The sequence below is a fragment of the Falco punctatus genome (assembly GCF_963210335.1).
Source record: "Falco punctatus genome assembly, chromosome: 5".
Taxonomy (NCBI): Eukaryota; Metazoa; Chordata; class Aves; order Falconiformes; family Falconidae; genus Falco; species Falco punctatus.
This window is the reverse complement of record NC_137584.1, coordinates 5,062,175-5,087,769: the sequence shown is the minus strand read 5'-3', so window position 1 is coordinate 5,087,769 and position 25,595 is coordinate 5,062,175. Positions and strand designations below refer to the sequence as shown.

General features: G+C 37.8%; 1 protein-coding gene across 1 annotated transcript in view; it reads right to left on the bottom strand.

The window, feature by feature from the left end:
• Positions 1 to 25,571, bottom strand: part of MDN1 (midasin AAA ATPase 1) — a 103,729-nt gene extending 78,158 nt beyond the window's left edge. The window contains exons 1-17 of the mRNA XM_080389312.1: positions 25,319 to 25,571; positions 19,487 to 19,713; positions 18,649 to 18,873; positions 16,993 to 17,100; positions 16,721 to 16,913; positions 14,585 to 14,797; positions 13,152 to 13,283; positions 11,526 to 11,629; positions 9,194 to 9,308; positions 6,789 to 6,982; positions 5,559 to 5,640; positions 4,687 to 4,782; positions 3,506 to 3,618; positions 2,828 to 2,976; positions 2,650 to 2,710; positions 1,859 to 2,070; positions 297 to 400 (exon numbers count right to left, since the gene is read on the bottom strand). Of these exons, the coding sequence (XP_080245438.1) occupies positions 297 to 400; positions 1,859 to 2,070; positions 2,650 to 2,710; positions 2,828 to 2,976; positions 3,506 to 3,618; positions 4,687 to 4,782; positions 5,559 to 5,640; positions 6,789 to 6,982; positions 9,194 to 9,308; positions 11,526 to 11,629; positions 13,152 to 13,283; positions 14,585 to 14,797; positions 16,721 to 16,913; positions 16,993 to 17,100; positions 18,649 to 18,873; positions 19,487 to 19,713; positions 25,319 to 25,417 (2,427 nt within the window). The 5' untranslated portion in view covers positions 25,418 to 25,571. The remainder of the gene's footprint in view (positions 1 to 296; positions 401 to 1,858; positions 2,071 to 2,649; positions 2,711 to 2,827; positions 2,977 to 3,505; positions 3,619 to 4,686; positions 4,783 to 5,558; positions 5,641 to 6,788; positions 6,983 to 9,193; positions 9,309 to 11,525; positions 11,630 to 13,151; positions 13,284 to 14,584; positions 14,798 to 16,720; positions 16,914 to 16,992; positions 17,101 to 18,648; positions 18,874 to 19,486; positions 19,714 to 25,318) is intronic.
• Positions 25,572 to 25,595: the final 24 nt, after the last annotated feature.

Here is a 25,595-nt window from a genome sequence, read left to right as displayed (position 1 = left end):
GGCATACTGCTGACACTCTTCAATCATACCAGTCCTAATTCCTATTATACAGCACTGAATTACTGTGTGACCACAAAACACTCTCCCACCCTGCATTTAACCACCACGTCCCTGAAGCATGCTGCTTCATTCATTCTACAGAGTTATCATGGAACAAGTTTTACTTCACAGCAGGATTCTTGTAGGAATAGGAAGCTATTCACACATTACTGATTACAAATAATAATAATAATAAAATACTAATTTAAATGCTTCTCCTTACTCCTCCTATCATCAAAATGCAAATTTCTACATACCTCAACAAATGCAAAGAGAAGAGCATTTTCTGTCATTTTCATCTGTTGATGAGCATGATTCAGTTTAAGACCAAATGCCTCCCACTTCTCCCTCAGCGGTGAACCTGCAAGCAGAGCAAATTTTAGCTTGTACCATCAGAACAATAGCACAAAAAGTGTTTAACAACAGTATTTTAATCAGGTTGTTTCAAGCAGAGATACAAGAGTAAGCTTGACTGAGCAATGAAAACATTCAGGTTGTACAGATGATATCTCATGAATTAAAACAAACAAAACCCCAAAAATTAAGTTTTGCTGTGTTTTTTTGTTTTCAATTTAGCTGAACACTACTGATATGTGGGTACAAATAATTTGCTATTCATTCCAGCATGTTCTAGCTTAGGAACAAATAGTTATGCTGCTCTTGGTTCCAGCATGGCTGTTACCACTCTCCTAATTCTGAGACAGACATCTCAGAAAAACAAATCAAAAATTACAAGCCTTATGACAGAACACATTAACAACGAACACTTCAGTATCAGTAAAAACACTGTTGCTTATCAAACAACATTATTTACTATTGCACTTATTTCAATTATTTGTTTAAAGCTACAACCTGAGGTATATGCAGAATCACAATGACTTAAGTTGCTAGCTTTGCAATTTACAGATTTCAGCTTGTTTTTATTGTAGGATTGTCAATACTTGGAAGAAGTGGTCTTTTAAAACTTCTTTTTTTTGCATTTGTGGCCTTTTATTTTAATATCTGCATATTCAAAAGAACCAGTTAAAAGAAGCAGGGAGACAAAGTTCATAATTAAGTTTACTTCAACTTTTTACAAAAGCTACAACTTCACTTGTTCAGCAAGCCTAGAATCAGAAACCACTCCACAAAATACCAACATTGCCTCTGTCCCAAGTGGGTAGTGAAGTACAAAACAAGAAAAACTGTTATTTGGAGACAAAACCACAGTGAAACATATTAAAGCACTATGCAAGCCAGCATCACTGGCAGTAAAACCAAGTCATCAGCAAGCTCTTGTAAGTCATTACTACCCTAAGAGAGCTATTGCTTTGTGTTTGGGGTTTTTGTTGTTTTGTTTTTAAAGCAGGATCTAAAACAGACCCAAGGAAATTCCAGGAGTGAGATAAATTAAGAATACATTCACACAGAAGACTAACACAAACAACAAAAACTGTTCATCCAGACCACAAACCAATAAATGCTGAGTGGATATCAGATGTTAAGGGCACCATAGGTCAGACAAGTCAACCTTCAGGCTGTCAGACATAGCTATCTGCAGGGATGAGCTAGAAAAAAAAGAGAGGAAAAAACCCCAACCCCCAAAACCAAAACAAAAACCCAACCACTATTCTAACAGTATTGTGAATGTATGAATGTCTTTATGTAGACACAGATTGCATTTTTCAAAACCAGAAGAAAGGATGTCATAAATGGTGATAAAAACAAAAAAAACCAACCATAAACAAACCCAAATTCAACAAAAAAAATTCACCAGCGTACCTACTCTTTGCAATGGTTCACCATTAATGATGTGTATTTGATCAGTCTGAATTCTCACCTGATGCATTTTCTTTTGCTTCCTTATTAACAGCAGATTTATGAATATGCTGCATTAGTTTTAGCAGATCATGCCAACGTTTCTGCCTGTAGCAGGTCTGAATGTGTCCCAAGAATGTCTGATTTTTCTTCCTAGAGAATGTCTGAGAGAAAAGTTCTTCAAAGGACTCTCGCAGAGGTAACCAGATCAGCTTGTTATCCACAGGCTTATAACTGAAGAGAAGCAAAAGAATAGTTACTTATTTGTGACACAAGAACAAGAACTAGCATCTGTGAACTAAAAAACAAACCCAAACAAAAATACCAACAAACCCCCAAAACAAACCCAAAACAAAAAACTGAGTTACTGAAACAACACTGAAGGAACTCTGACTTCCCCAGTTACATCAGTGATGTAAAATTGCACATATTTAAATGCACCTTAAGAGGCAATCTTATAAAGACAGGACCACCCTGGTAAGTCAAATACTTTTACTACTACCAACCAGTATGTCCAGTGAATATTTCATTGTATTTATATTGAACAGCTTAGCCATTTTTAAAGAGACATTGGGTTGTACTTTTAAATGACTTCATCACATACACACATGTGCACACAATTCAGTGAAACTGCCTCTGTTCTTCAGCAAGGACAACAAGGTTTCTCCATGCAAACGTGTTTAAGACATTTATGCTACATGAAACAGGTGTCTAAGAACAATTCTTTAACAACACAACAATATTTGTTAGAAGCTTGTTCCAATACTGCCAATTTGTTACGCAGAAGGCACAAAACAGTAGTCAGTGACTCACCCTCCTAACAGATCTGCTGTGTCACTTTGTTGGTTCATGTTGATAACCCTCAAATGGTGTCCTTGAAACAGAAATAGAAAGCACAATCAACTCGGGTTTGGTTTTTTTGTTTTGTTTTGTTTCTTTGTTCTTTTTAAAATCACCTTCGTATAAGTTACAGTCTTCACACATTATTTACCAGTAATATGCGCAAGGTACTGAACAGTCGAGGTTTTGCCAGTTCCTGTTTCACCAACCAAAAGCACAGGCTCTCCTTTGACAACACAAACAGCAAGCTGTTCAATCAATACTGCAGATGGCCGTGTGGCAGCAAAGGTTTGTTTTGCTCTGAAAAAAACAAAGCAAGCAACTAAAAACCAGAATTTACCAAGGAGCTTGTTTCAAGAGGAGTGAGTGGTTGAATTTAGGTTTTTTTTTTCATTGAAAAAACAGGTTTGGGAAAATATAGTTCCAAGATATCCTTATAAGATACTTATTTTTCTCAAGATACAACCTAGAAATTCAGGTTTTCCAAAGAAATTCCTGTTCAGTGGAGTTACTGCCACATACTACAAAAATCTCCCTTTACAAAGATAAATTCATCAAATCTTGTAACAGCAGCTGTGGATCCACAGTGCTTTGAAGAAACTAATTCAACAGAAGCTGAAAATCTCCGTGCTTTGACTGCCAGAAGTATGATGCAGACAGTCTTGAAGATACACAAGGTAAGACTTAGATCACAAGAGAAAGAACTCATCACATTCCTTTCATTACAGTGAGAACATCCAAATTCCACTTTTTAAATCCTATGACTTCCCATCTATTCTATTCCACCACAAAATATTTTGGTTCACGTGGAAATTACCACATATTCTACCTTTGTACAGTGAGAGCCTGGGTTTGCTTCTTCATGAGATGCACTCTTCCGACAGAGACTTCTTGTTCCCGTATTAGAATTTCTGGTTTATAGAGTTCACAGAAGAACTCTACCTGTGGAGAAAACGTCAACATTTCCAATACTGATGTTGTAGGCAACATCACACTAAGAACACCCATGCTATGCTACCAGTATTACTTTGCAGCAAGCTAACTTTTCATGGTAAGATTTTAGGTTTTGCAGGTTTTACATACTCATCACCTAAGAAGATCATCTTCTGAGGACCTCAGAAGTGTTATCGCATGCACAAACAATGTCTTTCCATTTAATAACTTGGTAATGGGTCTATGTCTATGCCATTATATTTCTACTTCATCTACTTCCATGGTAGTTCAACTACATAAACCTGAACCTGGAAACAGTTATCTTTAATAATCAACAAACATCCCTCAAAAAAATCTTGTGTAAACATGGATATTTTGCCCTTGGCAGAGAACAATACACTCCTGTATTGAAATAATGTAAAGTAAGAAGAATAAACAGAAAAATCCATAGAAGATTCGAGGATCCACCTGTCCGCCCAGCTGGCAAGTTTTTCCATCTTAAAGTAACAAAGGAGGAAATTTTCTTCGCAATCAAACTTCTATAGTCAGACATAGCTGACAAAGTAATGATTTTGTGTAATTCAGACATTTATATCCCACACTATTAATACATAGACAGTTCCTAAGCTCTAGAGAGAGACTCGATTTTGGAATCAACGATTACAGAACAAGTAGTAAGGAAGATGATGTTTCTTTCTGATCTCTTCATTTAAGTGATTTAATTCACTGTAACCACCAAAGAAAAACCACATTCTTTACTGCTCTATGTATCTAGCAGTATCATGTGCTTAGGCAACAGTGCCTTTGCTCCAGCTGTGTGACCATTCTTTTGCCTAATGAGGCCATTTGCAATCTGAAACAGGTTCACTGGAACTTTCAGAGAAGAAAACATACCTGAAAATAAACAGGAGGAAAACATAGATCCTGTGATAGTACAGAGAGCAAAAAAAGCATTTGGAACAGAGAGATGGGCATAATTTTATGAAAAATAGCAGAACACATTCAAATTGATCACTAGAAAAATTGCAAGTTATGGAATATTACCAATAAACATAAGTTAATTATAGCTCAACTTACCTTTTTTTTGGAAATGTTTAATTTACTTCCAATAACTTTTGCAATTTTCTGTCTGCTCCCTTGGTTGGACAGCATAGCTGTGAAACAGTCCAATGCCTGTCAAGGGTAAACCAAACCAACTTCTTCAATACCAGTTTTGTACGGTATCATCTGACAAGCGCCATATCTCAATTTACACGAGCCTGAATCCAATCCAGCCATGGTAAATAACATTATTTCACTGTCCGCAGACTGAGTCAAACAATGGAGTTCAAAAGGATCTAATAAAAACTTCTAGACTCTATAGTGTAGTGGATTTCTACTGAAAGAAAAAAACCTTTCAGCGCCCAGTCACAGAAGCTATTTTTAGACGAATGGACCAAAACTGAGAAGGAAGCAATGTTGTAAGACCTCACGTCTTAGAACTACTTCTAACTGATGCACACCTGAAAAATTCCAAACCTGGAATATAAATTATGCATAGGAAAGTAGGAAAGAAGCCTCCTATTACAAGAAAAAGGAAGATTTAAAAATTTTACTCTTAGTCATATGCGATCCACACTATCAGTTAAAATTATGTTGTAGCATGCTGTTGATATGACAGGAGTAAGTCTGGATTGGCTTTCAGCACATTACCGAAAACAAGTTTCCCAGTAGTAAGGAAAGCCTCCAACAGATGCATCATAAAAGTTCCAACTATAGTCCAATTGCTTCAGATAAAACTAAACATCAACACATTCACTAAACACATAAGCATAACATAAAAAACCTAAACATCAACACATTCATTAAACATAAACTAAACATCTCACATTCCCAAACAGATTATTTTAAGATATGTGAGACAATGCTTGAATTTGGGTAAGCAATTTCTGGATCAAGTCTTACCGCACCTCCTGAAAAATATTCACTGCTGTTGTTGAAGAATTGCTGTCGAAGTTGTAAGCAATCCTGCCGCACCAATTTAGTAAGTCTCTAAAAAGAAAACCAGAAAAAATTTTGTACAATCAAAACCAAGCCAAAAACACACAGTATCTTCTTTCACGTTCAGCTTCGGTCGTTACATTATCTTCTGGCAATTGCAAATTTAGTTGTTGTGCAAGTTGTACACGGGAAGACACATATAAGTAGGGTGCTAATTCTGAAGAGCAGCTAAGCACATAAAGACCAACAGTGTTGCTTTCAGATACATTGCTTAGAAAAAGATAATACATACTCTATTAAACCATAAAGTAATTACCAAATTGAAAAAATTCAAAGCAGCAAGCTCTTCATCCAGGAAGATATAAAACCCTGTTTTTTCAAGATACTGAAAGATACTTTCAAGACAAGCATGTGGGTGTTTTCTACCACTTTTCAAGACTCCTTATCAACAATAAAATTTTAAAAGACAAGAAAAAGGAAACATCTAATCCTAGGAAAACAACTGCTGTTTCAAAACTAGTGGCATTCTTATGCTTCAAAAACATTAGATACTACCCACACCTAGTATTTACTGACTAGTTCACAAAGCACTTACTGGTTACAGAAATGCCACATGAGTAGAATTAACATTTGTTACGTGACTAAGAAATAACTGAACACGAAGCTGCATTTCATCATAAAAATTCTGAAATTAATAGTACACTATAGATACGATTATTTTCAGTCATCTAAGTTAGAATGCTGTGTCTAATATGAAATTATCTAGATGAGCAAATATATACTATTACTGAAAACATCATGTGCTAGCTCTTGTGAGAACATTATATGGTCCATTTCCATTCTTAGCTAGAACTGATATTTTGTGTTAAAATGAACAGAAAAATAATTCATATGGCTTGATACCAAATTAGCAGCACATATGACAAAAGATACACTTTTTCATCACACCCCCCACAAAAGGATAGCAAACAGGAAGTCCTAAATAATTCACATTGAGGTTTTTTTATAACATAATCATTATTTTCAAATGAAAAATGGATTTTCCCAGCTTTTATGAAATTCCAGTTTAATTGATCAAACTTTTATCACTATTTAAAAAAAAACCAAAACCCAAAAAACAAACAAACAAAGATAAATCCTTCTATCTCTACAGCTAGATGACTAAACTTCCTTCAAATAAACATATAAGAAAAGGCAACCTTAGAGACAGTTCTCTTCCTTCCAGATTTGGTTTCTTATTTTCTGATCTTGATTCTGATGAGTCTTCTGGTATGTGCCTGGAGCCAGAAACACTGTTTTCTGATGCCTGATACTTATCTCCTGTAAGGTGAATGTAAATGTCTAGCAAGTGATCGGTTACAAGAGCAAGGCTGGGGTATCTCCTTTGAAGAACCTGAAAAAAAAAAATTAAAAAGAATAATTTAAATCTTTAGCACCAAAAGTAAACCATCAGCCCCCCAGTTTTCACAGAATATACTTCAATAGATACTCAAGCTAGCAAGCTGCGCAAACCCACCCTCTTGGAATCTCTCATATGAAGAAAATGAAAGTTATTGTGATTGGCATGATATTGATTTGGATGTCAAGAGTTAATTTTGTCAACTCAACTCTACTACAATTAATTTAATACAGTTGCACAAGTACCAACAGTAAGAACAAAAAGTACATTCAACCTTATCTAAACTCAAATCATGACCATACAACTTTACAACTGATAACAAAAGTTCTTACCTCCTGTCCTTTTTATGACTTAACTTTTTTTTTAGAATTCAAGTTGTCTATTCACTGTGCTGACAAAGACACATTAAGGGACTAATTTTTCTTCTGTAATTTCCTTTCAGCTCAGTTCTCTCCACTAAAGTTTGCCAACCAAAATTATTGCTTTACCAAAATAAGCTTTTCACAGATACAGGCCAAGAACACTGGTCCTACCGTGGCAGACTGGCTTAAGACTACACAGAAGAACATGAGTCTATTTTCAAGAGAAGAACATGGGTGTTTTCTACCACTGTCTCTTCTACTACTACAGAATTTTACTACTACTACAGAATACACAGCCTTCGATTTATGTATTTTTGTGACTTAGGTTACAAAGTTACAAAAAAGAACAGCAAGAACTTAGTGGTGACACATTTAGCACTGAAGCTTCCTTTTTTCTTAAGGTTTTGACATTCAAGTTTTACTTCAATCCTGACCCTTTCTGGAGGTCGTCTTCAACATCAGTTTGGCCAGATAGCCTTTTTGAATACTGCAGCTGTGAGCTTCCTAGAATTCCTGGACACATTAATCTATTTGCAGTAGAAACAACCACAGCACACAAGCACGTATCTCCAGCAAACTGTCTGCAGAGGCCTTCCTATTAATCTACTCAATTCTCCTCCAACAAAATCCACAAGTATAAACTAAGTGCTGTTCTTGCCCCATTCCTGACAATTAGCTGACAACAAAATGGAAAAAGACACAGATATTTAAGATCAACCATAACTGTGCTGGCTGCTGAACAAATCCCAAGGAGTGAAGGAATACTACTGAAAGTCTGTCTTCTTCATCCTAGAAAATACAGAACTTTCTCATCAACTCCTCTGCTAGAGACTATTCACCCGTTTTTCCCTTAGGCAAGGCTCTTTTTAAAAGCAAATCCTATTCTGAGCTTCGTATCACAAAGAGAATCTCTATAGAATTCCATTTTCATTTAAGCCCAGGGCTTCTTTAATGTTTTGAAGGACTACACAAAGCAAACACTTCCTAGAGATGTTAACAAAAGATGTCAATAGAAACAGTTACTTGTAATTGATAACTGACCAACTATTTTTCATCTCAAAGCTTAGAAGTCACGATCAGAGTAAGCTCAATTTTTTTTCCTTTTTCTCTGGTATTAAATCTGTAGACTACAAAATGGCAAAATATTTTGATTCTTAGACCAATTCAAAGCAGAACTGTGTTTGTGAAGGCAAGTTCTAGGAATCTTTGCCCAACCCACTTAAAATTTTCCTGATCTTAGAATTATTTAGGTTGGAAAAGACCTTTGAGATCATCAGATCCAACCGGTAACCCAGAATTGCCAAGTCCACCACTAAACCATGTCCCTAAGCACCACATCTACACATTTTTTTTAAATGCCTCCAGGGATGATGATTCCACCACCTCCTTGGGCAGCCTGTTCTAATGCTTGACCACCCTTCCAGGGAAGAAATTTTTCCTGACATCCAAACTAAACCTCCCCTGGTGTAAAAAGAGGCCATTTCCTCTTATCCTGTTGCTTGTTATCTGGGAGAAGACACCGACCCCCACCTGCCTACAACCTCCCTTCAGGCAGCTGTAGAGAGCGATAAGGTCTCCCCTCAGCCTCCTCCTCTCCAGGCTAAACAATCCCAGTTACCAGGTGCTCCTCGTAAGACTCATTCTCTAGACCCTTCACCAGCTTCGTTGCCCTAAAATGATGAACTGCCCACCATTTACTTCAAAATTGGCAGGATAAATCTGAAATTATAAGTATGTATTGTGTAACCTGGGAGATAAAAATCAGTATCAAATTTATTACTGGAAAACATTTATTACCCTTAAGTGAAAACTTATTCACACACAATAGAGAAACACATCATACCTCCTTGAGTTCTTCTTTGCTCATGCTGTCCAGATGTATTTTAGTCCAATATTTGTCCAAAAGAGCAGCATGGCTGCTTTGCTGCCTGTACCAACCTCCACCACAACTGAATATCCTAAAATCAAAACAATATGAAGAAACACACCACACTGTGTCTTGCTGAAGAGTTCAACAGAATAAGCATCTGTTATCAGTGCTTTTTCTGCTGTAGTACCAAATCTCCTAGAGATACTTGCAGAAAGATAACCGACAGTAAGTTTTTCAGAAGTAACGTACGGAACACTTTGTAAAGAGAGAAGCCTGACAGAAGTAGCCTGGGAAATATCTTCCACAGATCCTAAGAGGTCTGTGCTCTATTGCAGAGATGCAGGAAAAGCAATGTCCAGTCCCTGTCCCTCCACAGTCTTTCCTGATTATTTTGCCTCAATCTTCAGGCTCACAGTCTTTTCAATTATGTATTTTGTTCCAGTTTTGGTTTTTCTTTTTTCGTTGCACAAATAACTATGCAGCCACGTGTTTATACTGACTGTGCAAAGCATTAGTCATTGGGTTTGTGGTTTGCTTCTTATCTTCTGGTGTTTTTTTGTTTGGTTTTTGGTTGTTTTGTGGTGTTTTTTAATTAAAATAATATTCCACAGCTGTAAACTGCAACAGACTTACTGAATCTGTTCTTACAAGCCCAATGGAAACTATAATTTGCTGCTATACAAACGGTTGACCACTGTGCTGGTTTTGGCTGGAACAGTTGATTTTCTTCATAGTGACTGGTATGGTGCTATGTTTTGGATTTGTGACCAAAACTGTTGATAACACAGGGATGCCTTAGTTATTGCTGAGCAGTGCTTGCACAGAGTCAAGACCTTTTCTGCTTCTCACCCCACCCCACAAGTGAGCTGGCTAGTGGTGCACAAGGAGCTGGGAGGGGGCACAGCTGGGACAGCAGACCCCAGCTGACCAAAGGGATGTGCCATACCGTATGATGTCATGCTCAACATATAAAGCTGAGGGAAGGAGGAGGAAGGCAGAGGGGACATTTGGAGTGATGGCATTGTCTTCGCAAGTAACCATTATGCATGATGCAGACCTGTTTTCCTGGAGATGGCTGAACACCTGCCTGTCAACAGGAAGTGGTGAATGAATTCTTGATTTTGCTGTGCTTGTGCACACACCTTTTGCTTTACCTATTAAACTGTCTTTATCTCAACCCATGAGTTCTCTCACTTCTACTCTTCTGATTCTCTCCCCCATGCCACTGGGGGCAGGACCGAGCAAGTGACCGTGTGGTGCCTAGTTGCTGGCTGGGGTTAAACCATGACAATCAAGTATACAGAAGAAGAAAATCTTAGGAGACGAGGCAACCAAAACAGCGTGGGATCCAAAGACTCAGTTCCAGAAGAAACAGATCAGATTAATAATAATAATAATAAAAAAAGTTACGGAAGGAAGACAAAAGCAGAAAAATTTGTTAAAGGCTTTGACGGAAGCTACAAAGCAATTGAAAAGCATGTACCCATTCTCCTTCTAGATATCCTTACCTTCAATCTTGATACAATATTATGTCTTAATACACAAGAAGACATTTATAGACATCTGATGCATGAGCCATTACTACAGTGAAACTGTCAGGGACAATACCTTCGATTTTTTTCTGATTAGAAAACATTACAAACATCCACAAGACTTTCACAAATCAGGTTTTCTTAAAAAAAATGTTTATTTCCTTTTTTTCATTAATCCCAAATAAAATAACTTTATCTTACTTATTATAGATGCAGGGTTCAGTTAAAATTGTTCATGTTCATGAAACTCTTAAAAAAAAACACCACAACCTTCCAGGGAAAACACGTATATAACTGCTCAAGGAGGTGGAATAAAAAAAAAAAACAAAAACCACAGAAAACTAACCATTCAGTAGTCAGACTACCAACTACCCAAAGATCAGCACAGCTAAGAATTATTTTTACACAGGTGCTGTTAAAACTAGCAAGTTAAGACACCTTGTGGATATCTATCATAAGCCTTCTTCACACAGTAATTCCTGAGAGTAGTGTTTTGTTTTGGAAAGGGGTGGGTTTTGTAGGGTTCCCCCCAGGAAGTTTCATTCCTTCAGCCTTGTTGAAGTGACCTTTCTGTACAAAGGCTGGATTCACCCAGCAGTAATATAAGCTGCCCTAAATTTTAAAAATCCCTTTCACAATTTCTAAGGCTTCTATTATTTGTTGAACAGAAATTGCTAAAACACTGCTGCTCAAGTACCTTGAATTCTTCCACTGTCTTTGATTTTAAAATAGGACATCCATGCTTTTAACCTCATTTAACTTTACAAGCCTACCTCCTGGTTGCAAAAAACTGGAATCCCGATGCTACTTTTAAACAGTCACCACGACCAGGAATCAGCAACTCTCTTTTTTCCAGAAGAGGAATCAGCACAGAGATCTGAAGAAGAGAAGAAAATTTATAAAACTTTTTTGTGTGTGAAACTTTAACAGACAGCACACCCATTCAAACTCATTTCACATTGGAGATGCTAGACCATTTACACCAAGCACAACTACATTGTTAGCAAATGTTGTTCCTGCAGACTGCGCTTCCAAGTGACACTAACAAGAATTGCAGAGTCCCTCATAATTTCAATCAGCAGTGGAAGTCACAGGTGTAATGCTTACCTATCTTCTTTCTCCTGTATCCAGATTTAATGGTAAGAGAATGGAAATTACAGTCTTTACACTACAAGTCCAAATCAAAACTATTTCTTTTGAGTTGCCAAATGAAGTATTAGACACTTGCATATCAGAAGCCTTATTTTCTTTATCTGCCTGAACAAAGATGACCTGCATCTCAAAGATGTCATTCTCAAATATCAACATTTTCCACCTTATACCCTGGTATCCCCAGGAAAATTTCGTATCTGTTTAAATAATCTATTTTTCCATGCAGAAGGACAGTAATAATAATGGAAGGAAAAAAGGGAGATAGGACCACAATGACCCCTCAGCACAGGAGGCAGCAAGTACGGGGACTTTGATATGGAGAAAGGAGACAGGATGCCTGCAGGGAGGACCTGAAGAAAGGGAGAGATGAATGCAGGACAGTACTACCCTACTCAGGGCATCCTTATGAGTGCAATGAGCGGAGTCCACAGAAGCAAATAAGTGCATGACCCTCTGGCAGTGAAAATTGTCTAGTATATACAAGCAGTATTTCTTGGCTTTCTTATAAATTCCCTATATTTCAGAAGTCTAGAACCCAATGAACAAGCTGTCAGGTTATTTAGTCACACAAAGGATGCTTTACAGAACAGATATGAAAGAAAACCACTATCTGTGGAACGTTCAGCAAGCTTATACAGCAAAACGTCTCTATGACATTGTTCTTGCAGAAGACATGCTTTCAGCAACCATTACTTCAAAAAGGAAGGACGACAGTCTAACTAGTCGTTCTGGAGCTGGAAACAGGAAATCTGTTAAAACCTATACTGCTTAATGTAACAACACATTTTTAATATCTAAGCCAGAGGTAAGAAAGGTGTAAGAAAAAAAAACCACAACCAAACAAGAAAAAACAAAAAACCCTACACAACAAAATGCTAAAAAAAAATACCTTATTAACAGCACCACTTTAATACAATGACAATACTCTGTGGTGTTTGGGACCCTTGGTTTTCTTCAAATATTTAAACGTGATTTAAAAGACACATAGCTCACTATCAGTGTCAATCCAAAATCTTCAGAATGAAATCTGGCATGAATGGCAGTGTCATGACTACTCTAAAACAATGACAAAAACTAATGCCATATGCTAATACATGAACAAAGACAGACAGGTTAATTCTTTCTAATCCCTTTTAAAGTGGCATTATTTTCAGCATGCTGCTGCAGAACTCATGGTGATTAGACTGCAGAATTTACTAGTATAGGCCTTAAGACCGGTACCTTACAAACAGCATGAACCTACGTACCACATCCAGAGGAGCATAATCAATATCCTCCAGAAGTATCCAATGACCTTTGGTAACAGCTTGTGTCAAGGTTCCAGGCTGCCACACAAACTCCCCTGGCACATCTGTACAACGATACATACCAAGCAGCGTCTGTGACAGAAACAATCAGTAAATTAGAGACCTGTTCGTTACATCCCTTAAAAACTCGGGAGTAAAAACTTACAAAAAATGACTAAAGCTGATACATAGGTAACACTTACTTAACCTGCACATTATTAAAAAATCCATCTGGTAATCTGTGCTTAGTGTTATGCTTTTTTAAATTAAGAAGAAAAATTATCATAGATGTGGAAAGGTGAAACAACCGAAACCTAGTAATTAAAATAGAACCAGGTAATTGGAAGTGAACTTACAGAGCTGTGCCACCATAATTAACAATCAACAGTAACATAACAAACTGTCTAGGGTTGCACTAAACATTGGTTTACATTTTTGAAAAGTCTGTAACTAGGCTAATAAGAGGAATTGTAAATCAAGTTATTCAAAGATTCAAAATCACTCAAGTCTTGCTTCTCCAAAATGTTCTAACTTCTACATTTAAGCATTCCTTAAATTATTAAGCTTATGGTTTCACTGTTACATATTTTGTACCTTGAATTTTATCACTTTTTATTAATATGGTGGTCTTGCTCATGTATATATGAAGATATTCCTGTGAAGAACAGTTGTGAAATGGTGAAATCGGCTGTTCTATACAAATAAAGAAGGTGCTTATGCATGCTAATAAAAACCTTCAGATAGCACTTCTGGTAGATACCAACCACACTGGAAAACTAAATACAAATTAAGCCAAAACCCATAAATCAATTCAAGCTCGAAAGATATATATGCAAAACCAGAAGAATGTGAAATTATCTTCACCTCTGTTTTTGTCACTACAGGTAGAGCTAGATTGCTATTATTTAAGTTCAAGTGTCCTCAGCATCACAGGATATTACTTCATCTCACCTTTACTGCAAAAAATTGGCATCAGATTGAACTGATTACTAGCTCACTTAAACTGAAATAAAAGTGTCCATACAGCCTTTGGTACCAGCTTGTGTCATTCTAGACTAATTTTTTTCCCCAATGCAAATCAATTTTTTTAGTGGAGAAAAAAATAAATAAATAAAATCAATAGGGCTCTTCCACACAGAAAAACCTGATAAAGCATAATACGAACGAAACAGAAACAGCACAATTACGCACAGAATTTAAAACCTACTCAAGCTTAACTGTGACTTTTCTTCACATTTATTTATTCTCATCAATAGTAAGACCAATACTACAGAGTTGGGTATTGTGGGGTCTTTGGGCAAAAAGTTTAACGTTATCTTATTAGAAAACTAAGTGCATGCTTTAAGTAAAAATTACGTCTGATCATCCAGCCATAAAACAACTTCATAAGTTACCTTACTATCAGTTTGATCCCCAAGCTGGACTTTCAAAATATGAGGAGGCTTTGCTCTTCCTGTAACAGCTGCTAAATATTCAATTAAAGAAGTTTTGCCACATCCTATTGGTCCTTCTAATAAAACAGGGCTCTGATATGCTACAGCAATAGCAAGGTTTTGAAGATTTGTGAAGACAGATTCAACCAAAACAAAGTGGCTGGCGTCATTTTCCTGTTCAAACATAAAATCTGAGTTACAACACTGAAATTGTTACTTTTTTTACAGGTTGTATAACAATTAGGAAAGTGAGTCTGACAACTAGAAAATTTTGGCCTGCAGATCTGTCAACACATATCAAATAAAATACAGGGTTCTAAAGCTGTATTTAATGACAGTATTTAAATAGATTTCATCAGAAACTTATTATAGGTGAAACACTTAATAGAAGTATATGTACAATGTATTCCCAAAGGAAGTTCACACTAAGATGTCAGTACAGGCATAGTAACTATTCAATCATAATACACGTCAATCAAATACAATTTGCAATATAAGTGAAATTAAGTCATCGGAATGGATCCAAATCACAGGACAAATCAAACAGCAGTTAGATTCAGACGATACAAGTGTGAATATTAACTGCTGTATTTACTTCTTTTTGCACAGGCCAAAGCATAAGATCATTAAACTCAGTGCACGAAAAAGAGAGATAAATTCAGTAAGAATTATTTTCTTTAAAATGCAATGAATGTACTTTATTGAACGGTAATTTATCAATGCTACAGATACTCTCTATGTATTACAACTCTACTACAGTCACTTATATATCAATATACAGCACAAAAATGAGTGCTTTCCTGCTAAAAGGCGCAGAGAAAAGAAAAGAAAGTACATACTGCACAGAAACAAGCGTCTTGTATTTATATTTCATCTTCTTTTTAGATATAATTTCGTGTACTTCTCTGGTAATAATGCTAGTTTTTAAGAGCACCTGCTTTCCCCTCAGTTTGCTCCTACCTCTTTGTCAGACCTCCTCAACTGTTAACTGGAGGCTTATCCTGTGGCTATCAAAAAAATAAAAGCAAGCCTTTTTTGGAAATTCTCTCCTTCCTCATATACTAAGAGTATTTTTTCAGCAATCCAGTTTATAATATGGCCTAGCTTCAGCACAGCTGCAGGAGCAATGACACTAAGTAAGAATCTCCTTAAATATCTCTTCCATTTCCCCTGCTGCAACACATTTCAAAAAAGATACTCAATCCTCTAAAAAAAGCTAGAATATAGCAAATTCAACTACAGAAGTTGTGAGGTGGGGGTGGGAAGGAATTTGGGAAGTAATTTCTTTCCTTGCTTCTGCTAGTCAAGGAATTCTGACCATTGGTAGTCTTCATTCATTTCTTTCTTCATTGGTACGTTTTTGTCAGTGTTGCAAAATTAGATAGAAATACCCAGCTAAAACTGTACCTAAATGAGAAAACCAGTCAAGAATACTGGCTGCAGCTACGAAGAACAACCTGCACACTTCAAGATGAACAGCCTCTCAAGAGCAAAAAGGTTAAATACTGTTTGCTCAAAAATGTTTATGCCTTTAATGGACTTCCTAAAAACTTTAAGGGACTACATTCTGCATTACATTTCACTCAAGTGGAGAAAGTAAGTTCTTGGTCACTTCCTCTCTCCTTTTTCTGCCTTCTAGAAGAGTAAGTAGCAGCCTTGTTTTCTTTTAAGAGAAAAACTAAGAATATGCTTGCAGAAAGACTGTTTATAAGAAATCTGTATAGCACAAAAACCAGCTTCATGTAGGTTAAACAAACTGTACCAGATCCTGGCTTTACTCAGCTATGGAATACCACCCTAACTTGGACTGCAGATACATGTATTTTTGGTAGTATGTGTGTAAGAACTGCTACGTTAAGATAAAATGAACAGCATTATCACACCTTTGTTGCTTCATTCCACTGCAGAGCTTCCTTGCAACATCTGTATCATGCAACACTAGCTTACAGCACACATCAAGAAACTAAAGATAGTACAAGGTCATGTGGTGTATCTCAATACCATTTAAGCAGGAACTATTCACCACATTTAGGGATTCAATCAAATGAAAAAGCATAAAAAGTACAAACTTAACCCTCTTAAACCTAGGTTACATACCTGCTCTTCAGAATCAAGTTGTAGTCTAGGCAGCACAATACCACATACAGATACTACATTTCCAGAGAGGTCGCCCAATACAATATGTCCTTGTGTATACTGCAGTTCTTTCTCCTTTTGCCAAAATGAGGAGTCTGGATTGGCCAAAACAAGGGCTTGCTCCACTTTCTGCAGCTGAGATTCTTCTAGTAGCCTGTGAAATCAGTGTTTATTTATTCAACTGAAAGTCATCAACAAAATTAAATAGTGTTCAAGATTTTAAAAGTTCTTACTTTAGTCTGAAATGTATCAGCTCCTCAGCACTGAATATTTTCTTCAGGAAAGATAATTTATGTTCATCATTCATGCATGTAACCAGAGCAAGACAGTTTGAAGTATACCTAAAAATTATATTTAGAACATAACATGTCAAAACTGTCTTAAGAGATTTAGTTTGACAACTGTCATTTGCAAACCAAAACATCAAGTTTGGAAAAATACACTGAAAATTTTCTTACTAAAATTATTTTAGTGCTGTGCTTACCATTCTGTAAGATTAGACAAATATCTCAGAACTGAAAAAAGCAATTCTATCACGGCATACTTTACCATTTATACACCAACTTGCTAACCTTTCTCTGAAGGACTGAATGATCAACAGAAATATAGTAAAGGACAGCACTTTCCCAAATAAATGAAGGTTAATGTATGAGACTATGAAAATCAGGTTTTCTTTGCCTGGCTTCTTTTTCAATTTCTACCATCCCCCTTTCAAAATTGCTTTCCATTTCATGCTATTTCTAAAATAACCATAACACAATGAACTCAAGACTAAGTGCCAAAAGAAGCCAACTCTTAAGTCTTCACTTCATTACTACAAAAAACTGTTTTGCAACAAAATGACATTTAATACAAATCATAAACCACTTCTCATTTATTTTATCACTGTTTTACCTTCCAAGAACAAAGCTTTCAATGACTTCAAGGGTGGAGAACGGGGAGAAAAAAAAGAGTTGCCAGAAGACGACTGGTTCAGGACAAAATTTAAAAGTCAGCTCATTTACTTAAGGTTATTAGCTGAACACCAGATAAACCAATTCCAGTCAATGAAACATAAATTCTGTTCCTCTTTCTAAGATATCTAAGTGTATGTCACCCTGAAGAGCTTCAGCAATGGCTGATAGATTTGACATCACTATTGTTCCTGCCCTTCCTAAATTATACACCTAATTTTAAATGGTGTTACTAATGTAATTCTGAATTTATGTTTAAAAAACACGAAGACTATTAAAGACCTTTTCTTAAATAAATATGAGGCATTATCAATACTACCACTCACATAACTAAGGTAGATCATGTGACTACATTGAAGCCCTTGCAGGCAGACACCCAACATAAAACATTTAACCAAAACCACATGCAAAGTTTGCAACAAGGCCAGTTAGGAAGTGTAGCTTAAATAAGCCAAGCTTTACAGTGACCGAGATGGTTTTCTTCTGTTGCTTGTATATAGACAACTCAGTAACGTGTCAATGCAGAATAGTATAACATATCATCGTGACATAAGTTAGAGTGAGAGTAGGTCCATCTCCACTTTTTTCTAGGAACACATGCTAGAATGCATGCAATACACAACAGGCTTACAGTAGAAGTGAAGTGATAAAGTCACCATCTCCCACGCATCCAGCTTGGGTAAACTGAAGTTATTTCAAAAGATTCTCCAGAGCATAGCTTTAAGCATAACTAAGAGCTAGCCTGCATTTCACTCTGTAATACATCACTACAGGTTTCAAACGATCACCTAAGAAGCACTGGTACGGATATCATCAGCACAGATTTTGCTGGTATTATTTGAAGATTCTTTTTTACTTGGACGTGAACATTGTTAAATAAAATTCAAGATACAGATACATCTTTTCAATGGAGAAGATCTGTGGGTTTTAACTTACCAACGGACTAAAGTGTCATGACTCCTGAGAAGTGGAATACACACGCTCCAGTCCCATAATTCTCGGAAAACTGATGGCTCCTTTTGTAAAAATCTATAGGCTGCCTCCATGAGGTCCCGTAACTTCATTCGTCTGCGCCCATATCGGACTGTGTTTGCATCTGAGCTCTCCAGGAAAAGCCTCTGGAAAACCGGTGATGTATTTTCAAAATATCTTAAAGCAAATCTTTAGGAGAAAGAGGCAGAGAAAGAGATGAAACAGACATCTAAGCCAGAAGAAAGGAAAAGATGGCAGTAACAAAAATGTCAGGACAGAGGTCCTGAGACAGTAACTGACAGTATACTGAGAACTAAGGCCTATATTTAACTTCATCAACACCTGGGAACGCCAACCAGTTCAGCAATCAGCTGACAACATATACTTGACCTTATTAGAAATCATTAGTTAATTATCAAGGAGAAATAGTGCAGCCTTTGGTGAAATCTCTTTGATTGCTCTTGTGTACCGGGAAAGTAATACTGATTCCTACTTACATAGCTTTGTATTCTACTGGCCTACAGGTCTAATCATAAATGCAGAGATTTTGGTTGTGAGCAATTTTCATGCCAGCTGTTTTGCTTTTCTTTTGATCATTAAGATTAACATCATCTTACAACAAAATTTAATTTTAAGCTGTGTTTAAGACTTGCGTTTTCCAAATCATTCTTTCAATTCAAAACACATCTGTTATTGCAGGAGACAATCCAAATTGTAACACCACCTCTCATCACTGTTGAACACTGACAAGCATATATATTCCTTAAGCTCAAATGCTGCACAGAGACATTACATTACTCACGGCAAAACATCAGGGTGGTTAGCAACCAGCTTGCTCATCGCAACACACAGCCTTTCATGCCGATCATGGTTGATTTGGCCACCAGCTTTAATGGCTTCTGCATTTCTTTCCAGCAAATCCAACAAGATTGGCCGAACTTGACGGCCGATCAGTAGAGTACATTCTTTATCCAGTAATAACTGTGCTAAAGCATCAAGGATGCATTGCCGATCCTGCTGAGTCCAAATCTAGAGGAATGGAAAGTAACAACAGGTTTTAATGGGAACTGATTTGGACTTCTAATATCAGAACTATTCATGCAGGATTCACAGTGAATTCTACAGGAATAAATCTTTCAAAAAACCAGAAGAGAGTCCAAAACTCCCAATGGAAGTACTTACTTGATACAGCTCTCCATATTTAAAAAACTTGGGTAACAGAATGAGCGACATGCAGAATGACACACTAAATAGGAATTACAAAAAAGTGCCAAAATCCTAAATTGTATTTTACAGATGAAAGATAAGACAAATAATTTTAAATACTTTTTTAAAGAAAAAAAAAGGGAAAATGTTGTAACAACTAATACATCTTTGTTAATAGAATTCCTGCTGATTTTAACAGTTCGGTCTCACGAGAGCCACAACACATCTAAGAATTAGAATTCTTTAAAAAAGTTTGAGTTGCAATATATTCACTATCTCTCTTTAAAAAAAGAACCATTCAGTCAATCACGATTACAGCCTTTGTTCCATATTCTTCATAGCAATTATAGCGAGCAATGCTCTTGACAAGCAGCAGCATGTATTCAGTTTTGAAGTTGAGATTATTTTTTCTTACTTTTATATAAAAATGGAACTTTTGTGTAAAATATTAGGCTTTAAAATAGATGGAAAACATATTCACATCTACAAGGAAAAGAAAGTAAAACAAAAAACTCAACACCCCCCCCAGACTCTCCCTCACATCCCCCTCAACCTTCTTAACTTTGTTACTGAAGAAAAACAACCCATTTCTTGTGTCTTATGCTTACATTTCTCTGGTCTTTGAGCTCACGTTATTATCCACCTCCATGATGTTTAGTATATAATGCAGCATAAGTAATTCTGATTTGTGACAAATCAGGATTATGAATTTGCATTGTAGCAGTTTTGCTCTTAACTTTGACGCTCCACTCTCCCCCCAGCCTTGCTGACTGAACCCTTATCCTATCAAGACTATTTTATCTTTCTTGGCAAACAGTGGTAAATACAGCTAGGCAAGGCAGCTCTCAAAACAAAACAAGCACTTACTAAAACTCCTACAGAAATATTCTGTGATTCAGGCAGTCTTTCATTTTAGCAAAATGTGCAGCCAATTTCTGCTTCTCCTAGACTTTTGTTAGTCAGGTAAAACCTTCTCCTGAGGCTGCAGATAGGATGGTTCCATTGTTACAAGTAAGACTGCAGAGGTCCTACAGGTTGCCTTTGAAAAGAGTGACCTCCTAAGCTTACACCACTGTCACACATACTTGTTCAAGTTCCTTGGGTCTCTTTCTGAATTTGGAAAGATATTCATTCCCTAATAGCACATTAAGAAATCAGGGAAACTGCAGTATATACAATACAAACATCAAAACCACCACATTAATTGCAGCTTTGTGTTTATTTTTATGAAACATGATACAAGTTTATCTTCCTTTCATCCATGAGATCAGCATCAAAAATAATTTTAAAAATGGAGCTGAAGGTCTGCATTCATCACAAAGCAAACAAGACACTGTTCATTAGAAAGGATCAGATTCTGAGCGGCAAAATGATTGACAGGCTGTTCAAAGGCAGCAGGGCTCAAAAAAATTGAAGAAAGTCCACTGCAAAAAAAAAGTATCTTCAATTTCCAAATCAATTACATCTTTCGCTACCCAAACAAGGCACAACAGGGTGCTTAATTTATTAACCAGAGCTTTCAATATCAAATAAACAGTTAACAATGGTAAGAATAATGTGACTGACTCAGTAAAATTCTGTAGTTACATGACTGCTCTACAACAAATCCATTCTATTACCAATTTTGTGAGAGCAAGCAGTTTTTTAATCATCGTGTGCAGTACCCTTAGGATATATAAAACTGTTCAAAAACCACAGTGGCAACATTCTCATTCTACATAGAGACTGTTCATTTGATTTCAGAGCCTTTCAGAGTGCAAATTAAACATTTTATGGAAAAGAAGAATACTGTCCGAGGGCATTTTAACTAAAAGTTTCTTTCTGAAATACCCAGCTTCCTCAATCAGTAGAAAAGGACAGCTGATCTGAAAATATTTAATTCTAATGTTCAAACCTGGGAAAGTAAATCTACACCCATGGTTCCAAAGAGCTGCGTTAAGAAAGCATCACAAAAGACTGTCCCTCCAACTATAGAATATACACACACATTGTGTATTATTAACAAGAGACACTAAACAGAAGCACAGCTAGGAATGAAACCTGGAGTCAAACATGATCCCAGTTGCTCTTCTAGCAGTATGTTGCATGTTTCTTCCCAATCTGGACAGTGCATTTACTCAGTGATCACAAGATACGTAAGTGTTTATAAAGAACCAGCTTAATCCAAAACCCAAGATGACAAAAGGATCACAGCAAGAAATAATCTGGGCTCATGTGAAATTATTGTGGGTCACAGGTGTTTCCAACAGTGTTACACCATACACAGATTTAACAATGGGTTACTTCCAAAGAGGGAGGTGTAAGACCCTGCGCGCGCGTAGGAAATACTCTTTCCCTCCAACACAGGAACACAGGTTTTCAGCATTGTTCCCTCATACTACCAGTTCTACTGCACAGCAATCAATCTGGCAAGATGATCCAAATTAATCTTTCTTTTAAAGTGTTCCACTGGCTGGAAAAGTTGAAAGAATTTTCCACATCAACACATTCACTGGGTTCAGGGTAGGAAAAGCAACAAAAAGCTGTGGCTTGGCCTTGGGAACAGGCAAAAAGAAAACAGAGTAGGACCACTCTTTTTGGCAGATGTCCAGTTCAGTAAGATAAAGCAGAACATGAGCCTGCACTCTTCTTATAACCCACATACTTCAAGAAAAAAAAACAACAAAATGACAGGCGGATATACAGTCTCACAAGAACAAGATGGCTTCAACCACCTGCAGAACAAGCTGTAACTTCCTACACCTCCTCCAACAGATTGCATTTGATAGAGTTGGATAGATCGCTCCTTCAAGGATGGTGCGAACGTTCTCTTTGACTTTGCATCAGTGTATTTATTAACATACTGCCTCCCAAAAATCACAGCTCTTAAAAAAATAGAAGCAGAAGACGATGAGAATATACTCCAGGATGGAGGCAGAAGTACAGCACACCTTCCCTTATTTATAATGCTACATGATATAAAGCCTAACTAATCTTTCAAACAAAAAAACTGAAGTCATATTTTTGGAACAAACCAGTCTACCTTAGTTGCCATGATGTCAGAATGTTCTTCTGACAGCCAATGAGTAGCTGGCTGAATTTGGGACAGCTAGGTCACCTTTTTTTTTCCCTCCATTAAAAAAAATAAAATAAAAAAAAAAATAGAGGCACTTCTCAACATCAAATGCAAAGACTGAAGGGCTATTAATAACAGCTTGGAGTTATTAAAACAACTTTCACTGCTACATAGAAAAATGAAAGGCAAAGTGAAGAACACCAAGCTAAAGCACTGACAGAATAGAACAGGAGATCCATAACGGCATGCTCGAGATCTCCAGTTCACTCAGGATGGTTCCATAGCCTAAATAGAGTAGATATTCAAAGGGTCAAGTTTTTTTATTTAGATGTTCCCATAAATGCACAGTGGCAGATATGAAGAGCAGAAACAAATATTTTTGCACTAAAGTTCTATTCCTACTAGCATTTTAACCTTGACATTAATGAACTTCTCTACTGAAATTACACCATTACAGGAAGCCAAAATACATGCAATTACAGAAAATCTGCATTTGGAATTCTACACAGGAAGATGTTCTGATTCAAACAGACCTTTGATAAAAGCACATTTCAGCAGTTTGTGGAACCCTACTGCTTACACAGTTTGCTTTAAATTATCCAAAAAATAGAAAGACAGGAAACAGACTTTTGAAGAGCTTTTCATCCCATTTTCCTCATTAAGAACACACAAATTTGCTGTACCTCTGCAGAGTTAATGGTATACAAATACTCTACAGAAAAAGCTCTATTTCTATTACATACTGAAGTACAGGGAACAAGATCTTCCATCACCACAGAAATGGTGCCTTACTAGGAATCTCAAAAGACTGTTCTTTACTTCACTGTTGTGGGCAAGTTCCACTCCATTATGGAATACTGAAGAATTCAGTTGCCAGAAAGACACAGTGAAGCTGCAGAGAGTTCTGTATTCCCAGACGCACGCTTTTCAAGTTACATACAAATCAACCAGTAGGAAATCAGGTAAGATGACTGAAGTCAGTCCTTGTTTAGTGGAAAGATAAGCCTAACATGCTTCCAGATCTGTAGCTTGCAAATAGTAATACAGTTTTCTAAAAGAACATGCCATTGTTCATTAATGTGCTGTTCCAGACTCTCTGTATATAATCACCCTAATAATTTCCACCTTGCAAGAGTTTGAAATCCAAAGTATATCTCAAAACAGTCACCAGAAGGGAAAGAGCAGTTTCTTTCCCAGTCTCAGATCTTGGTGACTCACTTCTGGTTCACCGCTCCATCTGCTGCCTCACACACCTGCATCATCCCCATCTCTATTTCTCAGCTGTTTCTTTGTCTTGAATAGCAGCTCTTCATCACTGTTTTCCACCAATCAGCATCAACTCCCCGATGTAGGAATATATATATTCATTTCAATTTCACTTTGATGCCATGATTTGCAGCGACAGAAGAAAAAGCTGTCTGCCTACCAACAGGGAACCTTGACTTACAGTATGAAAGCCTTCCCCAACCGTAACTATGAGACACTAATTCAGATTGAAAGCCAGTATTCTGAAAAAACCCGATGATTCAGACTTTTCATTTTCAAACACTGGGACAATCTCCCAGACACTCAAACAGAAATACGGATTTTGAGTCCCGAAGTATGTATACAACATAGAGGCTCCAAAAGCTTTGTCATTAAAATTATTACTAAGATAATAGCTGATGTGTTGATAGCCTATTATTATTATGCATTCCAGTATTTCAGAGGCAGAAACGAGCTAGGCCTAAACTCTCCTAGAAGGCAGGTGTACTTTTCACCTTAAGGCAGCCAAAGCATGAAAACACAGAAGACAGGAACATGTTTCCAGTATCACTGTGATTTTAAAAAGGGACGCACACCCTAGAAAAACCAGTTCTCTGTCGTTTCACCCCACATGCTGGTTTAAGGCGATTAAAGAAGGCCTCAAATAACATCAGGGTAACATGCTGCAGCTCGGGGACTAGATATCGTCTCAGTGCCTGCTAACAACATGCCATCTCTCGCTATCGTGCCTTCAGAGTCACCTCATGAGGCACGGAGGACACCCAAGATTTTAACTCTGGGGTAAAATGCCTCCTCAGGAAGCGCAGCACGAGGGGTGCCAGGGCACCGGAGGGGACCCACCTCGCAGGGCCCCAGTCGCACAGCCCCGCAAGGGGTGGGAAGGGGAAGATACCGCAGCAAGACAGAGAGAGCGGATCGCTGCTCCCGGAGAGCGGCGCCGCCAGCCGCCCGAGGACGAGAGGGCGGGAGGGCGCCCAGGCGGCAGACGACGCTGCCGGGAGGAGATGGCGGCGCGGGAGCGGGCGGGGGTCGCCCCTGCGAGGCCCGCCCGGAGGGAGGGAGGGCGGACGCCTAGAGGCTGCGCCGAGCCCCGCGCCGCACACTCACCTGCTTCGCCAGGAACCTGCTCAGCTCCGCACTGCTCTTCTCGTTCCTGCGCGCCACCAGCTGCAGCGGCTCCGCCAGGCGGAACCGCAGCTCCGCCATCTCCCGCCGCCGGCGGGGCGCGAGCAGCGGCTGGGGAGAGCGGCGGGAGCGGGGAAGGGCCCGCGTGCCCAGCCGCCGGCAGCACAGACCGCGCGGCACGTGGGCGCGGGACGGACGCGCTGCGCAGCGCCAGCTTCCGCCTCGCCGCCGTCGTCACCCGCCCGCGACACCGCCGGCG